We start from the raw sequence: 14,020 nt of genomic DNA, 5'->3' as shown, positions 1-14,020 counted from the left end.
AACTCGGTGTAGCTAGTTGAAAGCTGTGCTATTTTTCTGTCCTTCACTGCCTTGCTCCCTCCATCCCATGTGCTTGTTATTTTGTATAGCAATAAACTGAAACAACCTTTTAACATATCTTTAATGGTATTTTTGGAAATTATATGAAACTATTTGGAAACTGAAGGTTGTAGAGGCACAAGAATTTCTTCCATTTTCTAAATGACAGAATATAATTATTCAATATAATTATTGAATGGCACAGCTATTGAAATTGAATAACCAGTTACTTGACTGTTTTGCTTTTATGGACTAGTTTATTGGTAAGAAATAAAACATATGTTTTGAAGAATAAAATAAATGTGTGTGGTGGAAACTCACTCTTCTATCCGATCCTGAAAGCTTTGAGTGGAAAGATGAAATACTCTCCAAACTACACCTGGATGCTATGGAAACCAAAAGGTGATATGCAAGATTAAGCACAGTTGAGAGGTGCTCAGTTTAACATCTGTCATCAGTTAGTTGGTAAAGGCCTTGAACCATTTATTGTTCTGAAGATGATCTTAAATGAGGAGGCATAGCTAAAGTGGTCAATTACAGAGTATGGGATCAGTGAATTTAAGAGAAAAGAAAGCTGATAGGAGAAAACAAAAATGTAATAATAATAATAATAATAGCTAATATTTAGTGTTTACTATGCAGCAGGCAATGTGATAGATACTTAAATATATATTTTCAGATACTATCCCAGTAACCCTGTGAAGTGTAAACTGTTATTACATATATACGTATGCAAATAAAAAACTCTGCATAGCAAAATAAAACACCAAAAAAAATTTTTTTGTAGGAGGAAAATGAATCTTAATAAGGTGTACTTTGAAATTAACTCACAGGAGAGCCAGGATTCCTCCATCTCTTCATCTTGGAGTGAAACCAAAAGCTTGAGTTCAGAAACTGATTTTTAATCAGAATTGAAAAGGAAAGCGAATTCTAGTTTAAACAAGCTGCAAAAGCGTGGATTTGGGAAAACCAGGGATTTAGGGATTTTGCTAGTTCAGTATAATTTTATGATATGATAGGGCTCCTGAAAAGTTATTGTAGTCACTAATTATTAGTTGGAGTGTAGTGTCTCATACAAGAAAAGTCATAGCTCTATCATGCTAGTCAAATCACATTTTACTGTTTTAAGGAGGGATGCCTTATTGGTTTTGAAATGGTGTTTGATATGGAGTGACTTTCAAGTATTTTTATCACTTTAACCTCCTATTTCAATTAAAAATGAACATGGAAATGAATTTAAATAGCTATTAATATTTTCGAGAATTTTTGGACATTGCTTAGAATTAGAAATTCCTTATATTATTAAAAAACACTCTGCCTATGACAGGTCTAGCAGTGTAAACTAAAATTAGGTTAGGTGTAAGATTGAGAACGTCTGACCTTACTCTTCATATATGGATGCGTTTCCTGCTAGTAAAAATTGAAAGCCTGAAGTATAGTGTAAGACCTGTATTGCTTGTAACGTGGTTTATTTAGTTACTTATAAAGCTTCCATTTAAATTTCGGATTAAGTATACTTTTCCAGTTGACTGTGCAACATTAAAAAAAAAAAATTAGGTTAAGCCAGGAGGAAAACGTCAGTAAACTCCAGAAAAGCTAAAACTAGACATGTCCAATCTCTCACTATAACAGAAGTTTAAAATGTGCTACTCCAACCACTTGGAAAAATCAAACAGAAAATGTTCTTAAATCATATTGAATCAACCAGGAGATCAAGTATACAATAACTGATTATATAGCAAACTAAATACAGACTTAGGCAAAGACTGATATTGACCTTAGAAAATTGATTTTTGAAAAAGAAATGTACTCAACCTCAGATTTTAGTAAAACAACAAATAAAACCAACAAAATTAGTGCCTGGGAGAAAGGGAGGATATAAATAAGATAAAAGCAGAAACAGATGAACTGAAAAACAAACTGTAGAATTAAAAAAAATCTAAGAGCTACTTCTTAAGGTTAAAAAACAAAGTAAATATCTGACTGATTTTATCAAGGAAAAGATAGAAAACCAAAGTAAGGAAGAATAAACAGGACATAAAAGCAGAAAAGAGATTTTTAGAATTATAAGAGAGTTCTATTTAGTAACCATAAGCCAATTTATTTGAAATCTCTCTGAAATGAATTAAATGCCCAAACTACTTTAAGAAGAAGAAAATCTGGGCAACCCAGAAAACTATGGAAGAAAAGTTCGAGTAATTTTCTCAAAAAATTGGTTCTGGGGCCAGATTGTTTTGCCAGTGAGTCTTTTCTAGCTTTCAAGGAATATATAATTCCTATGGTGAGAAATAGTTCTGGAGATTATAAAAAGATGGAAATATGCCCAATTAATGTTATGAATATCTTCACAATGGTTACTTCATGGGAGTGAGATTCTTTCAGGGGATTAGTTTTTTAGTTTCTACTGTAAGCACAGATTTTTTTTGAAATTAAGACAATTGAGAAAAAAAAAAAGCAAATCCAGAAGTTAAAACCTTAGACAAAGATGTCTTTTTTTTTTTTTTTTTTGCGGTACACGGGCTTCTTGCTGTTGTGGCCTCTCCCGTTGCAGAGCACAGGCTCCGGACGCGCAGGCTCAGCGGCCATGGCTCACGGGCCCAGCCGCTCCGCGGCATGTGGGATCTTCCCGGACCGGGGCACGAACCCGCGTGCCCTGCATCGGCAGGTGGACTCTCAACCACTGCGCCACCTGGGAAGCCCCAAAGATGTCTTTTATATCTATTAATATATTTACTAGTGTTACTAGTACTCCTCATTCCTTTGTGTAGATGCACATTTTGATCTGATATTCATGTAGATCCAAATTTTGATCTGATATTCTTTTCCTTCTGCCTAAAGAACATTTCTTTAAAAAGGTGTGCAGGGGCTTTCCTGGTGGCGCAGTGGTTGAGAGTCCGTCTGCCGATGCAGGGAACGCGGGTTCGTGCCCCGGTCCGGGAGGATATCACATGCCTTGGAGGGGCTGGGCCCGTGAGCCATGGCCGCTGAGCCTGCGTGTCCGGAGCCTGTGCTCCGCAACGGGAGAGGCCACAGCAGTGAGAGGCCCGCGTACCGCAAAAAAAAAAAAAAAAGGTGCATGCCTTATAATGGATTTTTCTCAGCCTTTGTCTAAAAACATTTCCATAGTCATTTGGAAGTATATTTTAACTGGATATAGAATTATTTATTTATTTATTTATGCTGAGTTGGGTCTTTGTTGCTGCACATGGGCTTTCTCTAGTTGCAGTGAGCGGGGGCCACTCTTCATTGTGGTGCATGGGTTTCTCATTGCGGTGGCTTCTCTTGTTGCGGAGCAGGGGCTCCAGCGGTGTGGGCTGCAGTAGTTGTGGCTCTCGGGCTCTAGAGCTCAGGCTCAGCAGTTGTGGAGCACGGGCTTAGTTGCTCTGTGGCATGTGGGATCTTCCTGGAACAGGGCTTGAACCCGTGTCCCCTGCATTGGCAGGTGGATTCCTGTCCACTGCGCCACCAGGGAAACCCTGGATATAGAATTTTAAGTTGACTTTTTTTCTTCCAGTACTTAGCAGTGTCACTACACTGACTTCTCATTTGCATAGTTTCCAATGAGAAGTCTTTTTCTGTACATAATGAGTCTTTTTCCTTACCTCTGTCAGCTTTTAACATTTTTTCTTTATCAGTGGTTTTCAACAGTTTGATTATGATATTTCTAAGTGTGGTTTTCTTTGTTTATCTTTCCTGTATTCTGTTGAGCCTCTTTGTTCTGTGGGTTTATGGCTTGAAAAACATTTGCCTATTATTTCTCTACATATTTTTTTCTATCACCTTCTTCCCTCTAGCTTTTAGACCCCAATTACATGTATATTAGTTTGATGTATTGCTACAAATTATTGGTGTTTCCCTTCTTTTCCTTTCTCCCTCCCTCCCTCGTTCCTTCCTTCCTCCCTTTCTCCCTTTCTGTTTTTTTCTTTTTGTGCTTCATTTTGGATATTTTCTATTGTGTGTTTTCAGATTAATTGTCCAATCTGCTATTAATCCCATCCAGTGTATTTTTCATTTCAGATCTTGTGTTTTTTATTTCTAGAAATTTCATTTGGGCTTGAAAAAAATCTTGCCCTTCTCACCTAAACATCGCCATGTCTTTCTCTGCCTTCTTGAGCATGTTGAGCATATATATAGTAGTTCTTTTAATAACTTTGTCCGCTTAGTTCCGTCTATCTGTTAGTTCTGTGTCTGTTTTTATTGATCTGTTAGTCTCTTGGTTGTAGGTCATATTTTCCTTTTAGTTTATATGCCTTGTAAATTTTCATTGGATGTCATTGTGAATTTTATGTTGCCGGGTGTTGGATTTTGTTGTATTCCTTTAAGTAATGTTGGTCTAAATTTGGCATGCAGTTAAACTTTTTGAAATCACTTTGATGTTTTTTTGCGATTCACTTTGTTTTTTTTTTTTTTTTTTTTTTTTTTGATTCACTTTGTTTTGAGGAAGCTTTGGTAGGGTGGGTCCTGGGCATCCTTATTTCCTTGAGCTAATTTAGAGTTGCTACTTTTTGAGGACTTTACTTAATGTTTCATGTATTATTAAAACCGTGTAACTCAGACTGGGACTTGAACACATGCAGCAGGGATTTGAATGCATGCGGCCAGGACTTGAACCAGGCCAAAACTCTGTTTGGGACTCCAACCCACGGTCTTTTAATTAGAGTCACTCACCTGGTGTCTGGACTTACTGAGACTCACGTTCCTTATGTCTTAGCGCTGAAGGAATTCCGCGAGAGGCAAAGTGATAGGCAAGAAGTAGGTTTATTAATATAGGACGCTTGTAAGAGATGCAAGCAGGCAGGCAAGGGAGCTCTGCCCTGAGGATTAAGTGGGCTACAATTTTATAGTCAAAGGAAAGGGGGAGGGGAAAAGACTGCCTTCTTCGAGTAGACATGGGGCTTACATCACTAGTTCCTTCTTCGTATCATTCAGGAGAGTGTCTCACCCTATGAGGTCAATCTAGGATTATCATAGCACTTATTCAAGTCAGTAGAAGGGAGGTGACATTTTTCTTCCACCTAATGGCCTGGGGCATATCTTGTGCTTTTATTTATGGCTTTATAGTTAAGCAAGGCTGCTTCATTCCATGACGTTCCAATAGCTTTCTTGAACGATCATTAACTTAACAGTGGTCTCCCAAAGTTTCCTAGGTTTCCCTCTCTATCTATAGTCCCTTAGTGGGACTTCTACAACTACCTGTATAACTATCCTATTCTATCCCTATCATTATGAGGTCTTTTCACTCTACTTGGTGGGAATACAAATTATCTCTACCCTTGTATGAGTTTTGGGACTTCTTTGACCTATTTGTTTTTCATTGGTCCTTTCCCCAACGTTAGGTAGTTTCCTCTCGCAGATGACCTGTCAAAGACTTGAGGGGAGACCTCTACAGATTTCCAGAGCTCTGTGTCTGCAGGTCCCTTCTCTCTGGTACGCTTTAGCCAGATTCTGGCTGCTTTGGCTTCCCTGAACATTGTCAGTCTGTCTCAACTCTCTGAGACTGCCAGGCTCTGTTGAAGTCCTCCCTCTCTACCCTGCATCCTGGAAACTGCTTCAGGGGTGTAAAGTGAGGCAGTTGGAGGTCTCACCTAATTTTTTTCCCCTTTTCTCAGGGATCCCACTCCTGCTTTGACTGTTGTCCAATAGCTGAAAGCTGTTGTTTATTTTATCCAGTTTGGTTGTATAACCAGAAGGATTAATCAGATCCCTGTTACTCCATCATGGCTGTTTGTAGAAGTACTCAATTATCTTTTCCTTCTTTTCTGTGGGTTAAGATGTGGACCTAAATAAAAGAAGCCAGGAAATCATTTGGCTTGTTCTCAGTGTTTCAGGTGTTAGGCTTAACTGTAACTGAGGCAGAGGAGTCCCTAGTTGCCTATGGTCCAAACCCTTTGATAATAATAAACAGGCAATTTTGGTACACCCCTTCTCACTTTCATTCTCTGGAACCTACTGCAGTGGTAGGGTGGTTGATCAAGAATTATGGTATTCTGAATCTTGGTTAGGTACTACATAGTTTTAATAAGTTCTTAATACTCTTATTTTCAACTGAATTAAGACCTATTTTTACTTACTTTTTCTCAGCTGTTTCAATTTGCTATTACCTTTAATTTTATCAGGGTTTTTTTGGCTATGTTATTTGCTAGTAAGTTATCTATCTGGTTGTCATTTTTCACTGGGTTGTATTTACTTCATCATGTGTTTTTCTGCATCACAGTAACCTTTAGGATCTTGGAAGGGTTTGATCTTTATTCATTATTATCTTTAGTTTTGTTCCTGCTTCTCTGTTCTTGCTTTCCTTTACCCAGAAATGAATGAGCAAATAAGTGACTGAATAGACATAGACAAATATATTCACACATATATACACACAGTGCATTTTCTCAATTCTAAGACTATTAATTGTGATATATACTATTGATTGAATATACTTTAAAGAAAGAAGAAACATTAAATTTATTTTTCACATCCTTCTTAGAAATTAATTGACAGAAGCATACATTTATCCATACAGTTTCTATACCATCTTCTTTGGAATCGTAATGCAAGAGTGTGTCTAATCCTTTTTCATACTAACATACTGATTTTCCTCACCTGTTGCTGCTTTTCTATACATTATGATTGTCAGTATAGTTTTGAGTCATATGGGAAATGTTTGGAATTTAACTGCTTTTCTTTGTTGGCTAAATTCATGGTTTCAGTTTTTCTATAAACTGTGAATTAAATAACTTCTTTTTTGAGTCAGCTGGAAACTTTTGACAGATATCCAGCCCTTGGGTAATAGTACTTTGTAAAATGTAAATTGGTCACACCAGTGTCTCCCAGCTCTGCTAATTCTGTGATCTATTTTGAGGGACTGGGTAATTTCTACTGCCTTTAATTGCTCTTGCTTGTCTCGCAACAGACAATTTTTGCATCACAATAGCTTTTTATTTCAGTGCTTTCTGAAAACATTTTCAAGCGACAGTTAGGCTTTCAGATTTAACTTAAAATTCAAAGGCTTGTGAGTTTATCTGTGCAGTAAATTCAGCTGTGGTGATATTTGGATAAACAGATACCTTCTATGGGAAGGTATTTCCCATAGGTTTACACATGGGCAAGCAGTTACATACATCACAACTTACTCTTTTGCTTAACTACTGGTACCTTTTTTGGACATTAATTCTGATACTTCTCCTAGTTTCAGAAACCTAAAAATATTATTTTAAGAAAAGCATTTTTAGAATTGAGAAAATATGATTTAGGAATTCAGTATACAATAGCAAGCATAAAGTCTATCAAGTGATAGAATTATTTCATTAATTTTTGAGGTGATCAGGTAGCAGTTAGAAAAATTAGTGTTGAACCTGTCTGTATGCAAATGTATGGTTAACTTTTTAAAAACTGGAAAACTAGTGAAACTATGCAAATAGTAACCCAAAATAAGAAGACTCAAAAATTGACTAAAAAATTAAGTACATCTATATGAAAAAACCAGCACAAAATTAAAAAGAAAAATAACAAAATGGAAAATATTTACAAATTTGACCTTAAATCCTATCTAAAATAACTATGAATATTTTAAAAATATTTACAACACTAAGATTCCAGTAAGTACATTGATAAAGTCGTGTCCATTAGGTCAAAATAGAGTTTACATAGAGTAAACAAACGTAAGGAAAAGAGTTCAACCTCCTGGGTAATTAACTGAAACAATAGTGAATAACCTTTTTGTACTTATTGAATAACTGTAATAAATTAGGGAATGAAGTACTCATGCATTGTTTTGGAATTGGTACAGCTGGCCTCCATAAGTACCTTTTTGTACTTATTGAATAACTGTAATAAAGTAGGGAATGAAGTACTCATGCATTGTTTTGGAATTGGTACAGCTGGCCTCCATGGTTTTCTGATGAGAAATTCCCCTGTAGGTAATGCATTGTTTTTCTCTGGCTGCTTACAGGATTTTTTTCTTTGTGTTTAGTTTGAGAAACTTTATTATAATGTGTGTATGTTTGGATTTCTTTGGGTTTAACCTGTTTGCAGTTTGCTCAGCTTCTTGAATTTGTTAGTTTATGATTTTCACCAAATTTGAAAAACTGTCATCCATTATTTCTTCAAATAAGTTTTCAGCCCACATTTTCTCTCCTCTTCTTCTGGGATTTTGATGATGTGAATGTTAGATCTTATGTAATTGTTCCACAGGTCCCTGAGGCTCCGTTATTTTTTTCAATCTATTCTTTTTCTTTTTCTCTTTTTCAGACTGGATGATTTCTATTGATCGATCTTTAAGTTCACTTTCTTTAAGATCGACTCTTTCTTCTGTTATCGACATTCTGCTGTTCAGACCATCCGTTGAATTTAATTTTGGCTATTGTATTTTTCAGTTCTAAAATTTCCATTGATCCTTCTCTATGTCTTCTGTTTCTTTGCTGTGACTTTCTGTTTTCCCATTTGTTTCAGTAGTGTTTGTAATTGCATTTTGGTTCATTTTACTGATAGCTGCTTTAAAATCCTCGTTAGATAATTCAGACATGTTTGTCATCTCAGTACTGGTGTCTGTTAATTGTCTTTTCTCATTTAAGTTGAGATCTTTTTGTATATTGCTTTATTTTTTCATGCATATAGTTATAAAAACAAGTTACGAGAATAAGAACAAAGAGGAAATAGAACTAATCTAGCTGTATAAACTCAATTTCTTTCTCTATAAAGTAGAAATAATAATATCTACTTCACAGATTTTTTATAAACACTACATGAGAACACATACATAAAATATCCATCTCAGTCCCTGGCATATAACAATGCTCAGAAAATACTAGTTAACTTTGCTTTTCTTTTTTCTGATTATAGTATTTTGAAATCATTACTGTCAACTACTTGGCATTTTAAGGGAAGAGGTTCTTTAAAAGAAGTCTTAACCTTCCTTTCCTAACTAGTTCTCTAAATTGTAATTACTTAATACAAAGATCAGCGTCTTCCACATTACTGTCTTAGCTTTTTTGTTGGGGGATGTACCTTTTTGTTGTTAAACCTAGATTAGTTTTCTCCTTGTCTAGGTCCTAGGTAATTCATCCACTTTCTTCTGTTCCTTAGAGACTCTTTTCTATCTCCAACACTTATCCAGGGCAGAAGTGGAGTGACGTATTGGCAGCTCCCCCTTACTTGCCAGCATGATAAGTACACTTTCCCTTTTTTGCTTTTAGGATTTTACAGCTAAGCTTTACGGGAAAGGTAGGAGTAAGAGGTAGAGAAGGGGTGCTGGTCATGACAGAAATAAACACAGAGGTGTGACAAAGCTTAGGAAATCCTAATAACTTCTTAAAGTCATTGGTAGTCTCTGACTCTTGCTGAGTTGGTAACTGGATGCCCTATTTCAGGGGTCCCCAACCTCCGGGCTGTGGACTGGTATCAGTCCACAGCCTGTTAGAAACGAGGCCGCACAGCAGGAGGTGAGTGGCAGGGTGGGTTAGTGAGGGAAGCTTCGTCTGCTGCTCCCCGTCACTCGCATTACCGCCTGAACCATCCCCCCCACCATCCGTGGAAAAATTGTCTTCTACGAAACCAGTACCTGGTGCCAAAAAGGTTGGGGACTGCTGCCCTATTGGACTGATGCATCTTGATTTTTTTCTGCTTTCTCCTGAAACCTCTCTGACTTTCATGATGCAGAGTTTTTCCTGAGAAAGTGACATTTAAGCTAAAATTCTGAAAGATGAGTTAGGAGTTACTAGGTGAGAGCGGAAGAATGTGCAGGAAGACAGAACCAGCATATCTGAAGTTCTTGAAGTAACGAAGGAGCATATTGGAGGTACTAAAAGAATGTCAGTACAGAAATAAAAATGGTGTGGTATCGGCAAAGGGATAGATGCATAGATCATTGGAACAGAGTAGACAGTCCAGAAATAGGATCCACAGAAATATCGTCAGTTGATGTTTTTTTTTAAAAGGGTAGAGTTAATATTTTATTGTCACTTATCAGATGGCAGTTAGGTATATAGTGTTTATACTTGACCTTTCCTTTTTGTAAATAAAAAATTACAAGTTTTAGACAGCCAATGGCTGTTTACTGGTCATGTCTTCAGAAAACATGATGAGGTTAATTCATTAATGGTGGCTTCAAGGTTTTCCTTACTGGTGCCAGAAAATTCACCCACTTTCTGTTCCTTTTTAAAAAACTGGAAGGTTGCCATGCATTTGACTTCACACTCTGAAGCAACATCCTGACAGTCATCCACATCTACTTTGAGGAACACCACGTTGGAATACTTTTCAGAGAGAGAATGAAAGAAAGGCTTGATCATTTCGCAAGTCCCACACCATGTGGCTGAGAAGTCGACTACTAGGAGTTTCTCTCCTGCATTGTTCAAGGCCTCCTGAAAAGCATACTTTCTCTTAATCTGCTTCACCATTTTGGCTGCTGGGGTCTGATGAGCGACCTCACGGTGGAAGCAATGAAAATGGATCCAAGGGGCTGGACAGAGCTTTGGCCGGTTGATTTTTGACAAAGTTGCAAAAGCAATTCAGGAGAGAAACAGTGACCTTTTTAGTAAATGGTGTTGGCTTTGCATTCATATGCAAAAAAGAATCTTGATTTATACTTCACACTTTATATAACAATTAATTCAAAATGCATCATAGATCTAAATGTAAACTGTGAAACTGTAAAGTTCTTGGAAGAAGGCATAAGGGAGAATATTTGTGACTTGAGGTTAGGCAAAGAATACTTAGATATGACACCAAAAGCATGATCCACTAAAGGAAAAAAATTGATAAATTGGACTTCATAGAAATTAAAAGCTTTTTGCTCTGTGGAAGACACTGTTAAGAAAATAAAAATACAAGCTACAAAGTGGGAGTAAATGTTTGACTATCACGTATCCAATAAAGGACTTATGTTAAGAATATATAAAGAACTCTCAAAACTCAAGAGTAAAGAAGCAAATAGCTAAGTTTAAAAATGGGCAAAAGACATAGACATTCCGTCAAAGAGGATATAAGGTTGATAAATAAATACATGAAAAGATGTTCAAAATCATCATTTCTTTTAAAAATCATTTTCTTTTAAAATCAAAATCATTTCTTTTAAAAAAAGAAAATTTGGAATTTGCAGAAAAGTTGCAAAGGTAGTACAGGGTGAAATTTGTTAGTCTTTCCTTCTTTTTGATAGCGCTGACACTTTTGAATAGTACTGGTCTGGTATTTTGTAGAATATCCCTCAGTTGGGTTTGTCTGATGTTTTTCCGATGATTACACTTAGGCTATAGTGTTTTGGGAAGAATACTACAAGAGGTGAAGGACCCCTTTCTTTACATTATATCGCGGAGTACAGTATCAACGTTATTATCACTGGTGGCGTGGTGGTGTTAACCTTAATGATTTTTTTTTTACACTTTGGAAAACAGTTTGGTACTTTTTTATGGAGTTAAACATACAGTACCATATAACCCAGCAACCACCCTCTGGGTACTTACTCTAGAGGACAAAAACTTAATTTCACATAAAAATCTCTACACAAATGTTCATAGCAGTTCTATTCATAATCACCCCGAACTAGAAACAACCTGATGTTTTTCTGACGGGTAAATAGATAAATGATGGTACATCTGTACAGTAGATTACTATTCAGCAACAAAAAGGAATAAATTATTATTTTTAATTTATTTATTTTATTTATTTTTGGCTGCATTGGGTCTTAGTTGCTACACGCAGGTTTTCTCTAGTTGCGGTGAGGGGGGGCTCCTCTTCGTTGCAATGCGCGGGTTTCTCATTGTGGTGGCTTCTGTTGTTGCGGAGCACGGGCTCTAGGCATGCAGGCTTCAGTAGTTGTGGCATGCAGGCTCAGTAGTTGTGGCTCACGGGCTCTAGAGCGCAGGCTCAGTAGTTGTGGCGCACGGGCTTAGTTGCTCCGCGGCATGTGGGATCTTCTGGACCAGGGCTCGAACCCATGTCCCCTGCAGTGGCAGGTGGGTTCTTAACCACTGCGCCACCAGGGAAGCCCAGGAATAAATTACTGATTCTTGTGACAACTGGATGAAATTTCTGTTGGGGTAATGGAACTTTCTGTATTGTGGTTGTGATGGTGGTTACATGACTCTATATGTATTGCTAAAACTCATAGAACTGTACATGCAAAAAAGTTTCTTTTATTGTATGATAGTTTACAAAATGTAATTCTTAAAAAGTGAAGCTAAAGTAAAAAGAAAAAAGAGTACATACCTGGAACACAGAGAACAATGGCAAAAATAGCAAAAATGGTACGACTGAAGAATGGAGAGTAACCACATCATTTAGTCCTTGTAGGACTTAATGGACTTTAAGCAGGGGAATGACCTGATCAAGACATTTTAAAAGAGAGGTTTATGAAGTCTCTTTGATCTTTAGTGTGGAGAATGCATTGATGGGAGATAGATTGAAGATCTAAGAGGAAGAATAGAAAATAAGACATTTCTTGCATCTTTCCCACAAATTTTGGTAAAACCCAATTCCTGAAGTCTATTTTTGGTATTAGGATCTTGTGATGATAAGAATAATTATAATTACAAGCACTCCTTTTGACTTTTTTAATACAACCTATATTTTTGTACATTATACTCTGCTTTTCATGTGAATAAATGAGACTCAGTTACCAACTAACATGATTTTGCCTAGTTGTGTCTATCCAATATTTTGGATTCAAAAGTGTTACCATCTTAAAAAAAATTACTTATGCAGTTCTTGGTATATTATTATATTTGCTCTTATTTTGTAAAAATGAGTAGAAGATTAAAGAAATTCAGCTGAGAATGATAAGTATGCTTATAAATTGAATATTAGTTAAGACCAAGATGAAAATTACAAATCTTTGGTTTCAGTCAGCGCTTATTGGATTAAAGAACATTAATCCAATATTGTGTGTGAAGTAAGAGAACAGATTTTTAAGAAAATGTGGAAACGTAATTATATTGTTGACAACAGGTTAGGTGAAATTAGGGACATACATGTTTTTTTTTTTTTTTTTTTTGGGACATACATGTTTTTGAAAAACTTAATAGTATCCCCCTTTTATCTTTTCACACATTTTAGTTTTCATACAAATTTTCGGGAGTAGAGTATATATAAATATAATGAATTTCCTGCAATGCTAGTGTTGCTATACGAAAATCTATTATGTCAAACTCATGAAATTGCCATTTTTTGAAGGCAAAAATGTTAGAATGTTGGCAGTTTTGTGTGGTTGAACCTAATATTTTTTTCCCAGATTGATTACATTCTTGTCTATAAGTTCTTGATTTAGAGAAGGGTATGTTTTATAGTTAATTTTCTAGGAGGTATATCTTGGTTCTGGTTCTGTACAAAAGTCAAAAAAGATTCATTGATTCGCAAAGAGACAGCAAAAGTGTGAATTAATGTTCTTTTTTTAAACATAAGTTTTACCCACAGAAGTAATTCTCCTTTTTGAAATGCTAAAAAGATTGGTGAAACTAAAGTCCATCTTGAGCATTTCTACAGTCCTGGTTCTTTCCTCTTCTCTCCGTGGTGTCTATTTGGTGTCTATCTTTTCAGATATTTTCAGTCCATTTATATTTATGTACTTACATATATACACTGATTTATATATGTAAGTATACATATATACACACATATTTGTAGGAAATATATAGTATTGTATGGATTATTTTTTGTAAGGGGTATATTTATATATTTTGGCAGTATGATTTTTTCACTCTCCAGCATGTTTAGATCTGTGTTTTGTTGTTGTTATTTTCAGTTTCTGCATTGTGTTTTGTACGATAGCTGTACCAGTTTTATTTGGGCCCTCAGGGTTTTTACTGCAGATTGTTTATAATTTTTTAAAACTACAAACAGTGGAGTCAGGAGTGTCCTGTATGTACTTTCTAATGCACCTGCATGATAGTTCCTTTAAGATAAAAAGAAGTGGAATTGCTGAACCGTATGGTATATGCACTTTAAATGTTTTATAGGGAAATTTTCAAGTAGACAAAATAGAAGAGTGAACTTCTACTCA

General features: G+C 36.0%; 2 protein-coding genes across 9 annotated transcripts in view; one reads left to right on the top strand and one right to left on the bottom strand.

The window, feature by feature from the left end:
* NCOA1 (nuclear receptor coactivator 1) overlaps positions 1 to 14,020 on the top strand; it is a 261,529-nt gene that overhangs the window by 70,572 nt on the left and 176,937 nt on the right. The window lies entirely within an intron of this gene.
* Positions 4,178 to 13,580, bottom strand: LOC307196540 (thioredoxin-like). Its single transcript, XM_079941589.1, has one exon. The coding sequence runs from the start codon at positions 10,422 to 10,424 to the stop codon at positions 10,086 to 10,088; it is 339 nt and encodes a 112-aa protein (XP_079797715.1). The 5' UTR covers positions 10,425 to 13,580; the 3' UTR covers positions 4,178 to 10,085.

The sequence above is a fragment of the Stenella coeruleoalba genome (genome assembly GCF_951394435.1).
Source record: "Stenella coeruleoalba genome assembly, chromosome: 13".
NCBI classification, from domain to species: Eukaryota; Metazoa; Chordata; class Mammalia; order Artiodactyla; family Delphinidae; genus Stenella; species Stenella coeruleoalba.
Note: the sequence above shows the minus strand (reverse complement) of the source record. Positions and strands in the feature narration are given on the sequence as shown.

Excerpts from the sequence above, each read along its gene's own strand:
- LOC307196540 (XM_079941589.1), bottom strand. The coding sequence starts at position 10,424 with ATGGTGAAGCAGATTAAGAGAAAGTATGCTTTTCAGGAGGCCTTGAAC.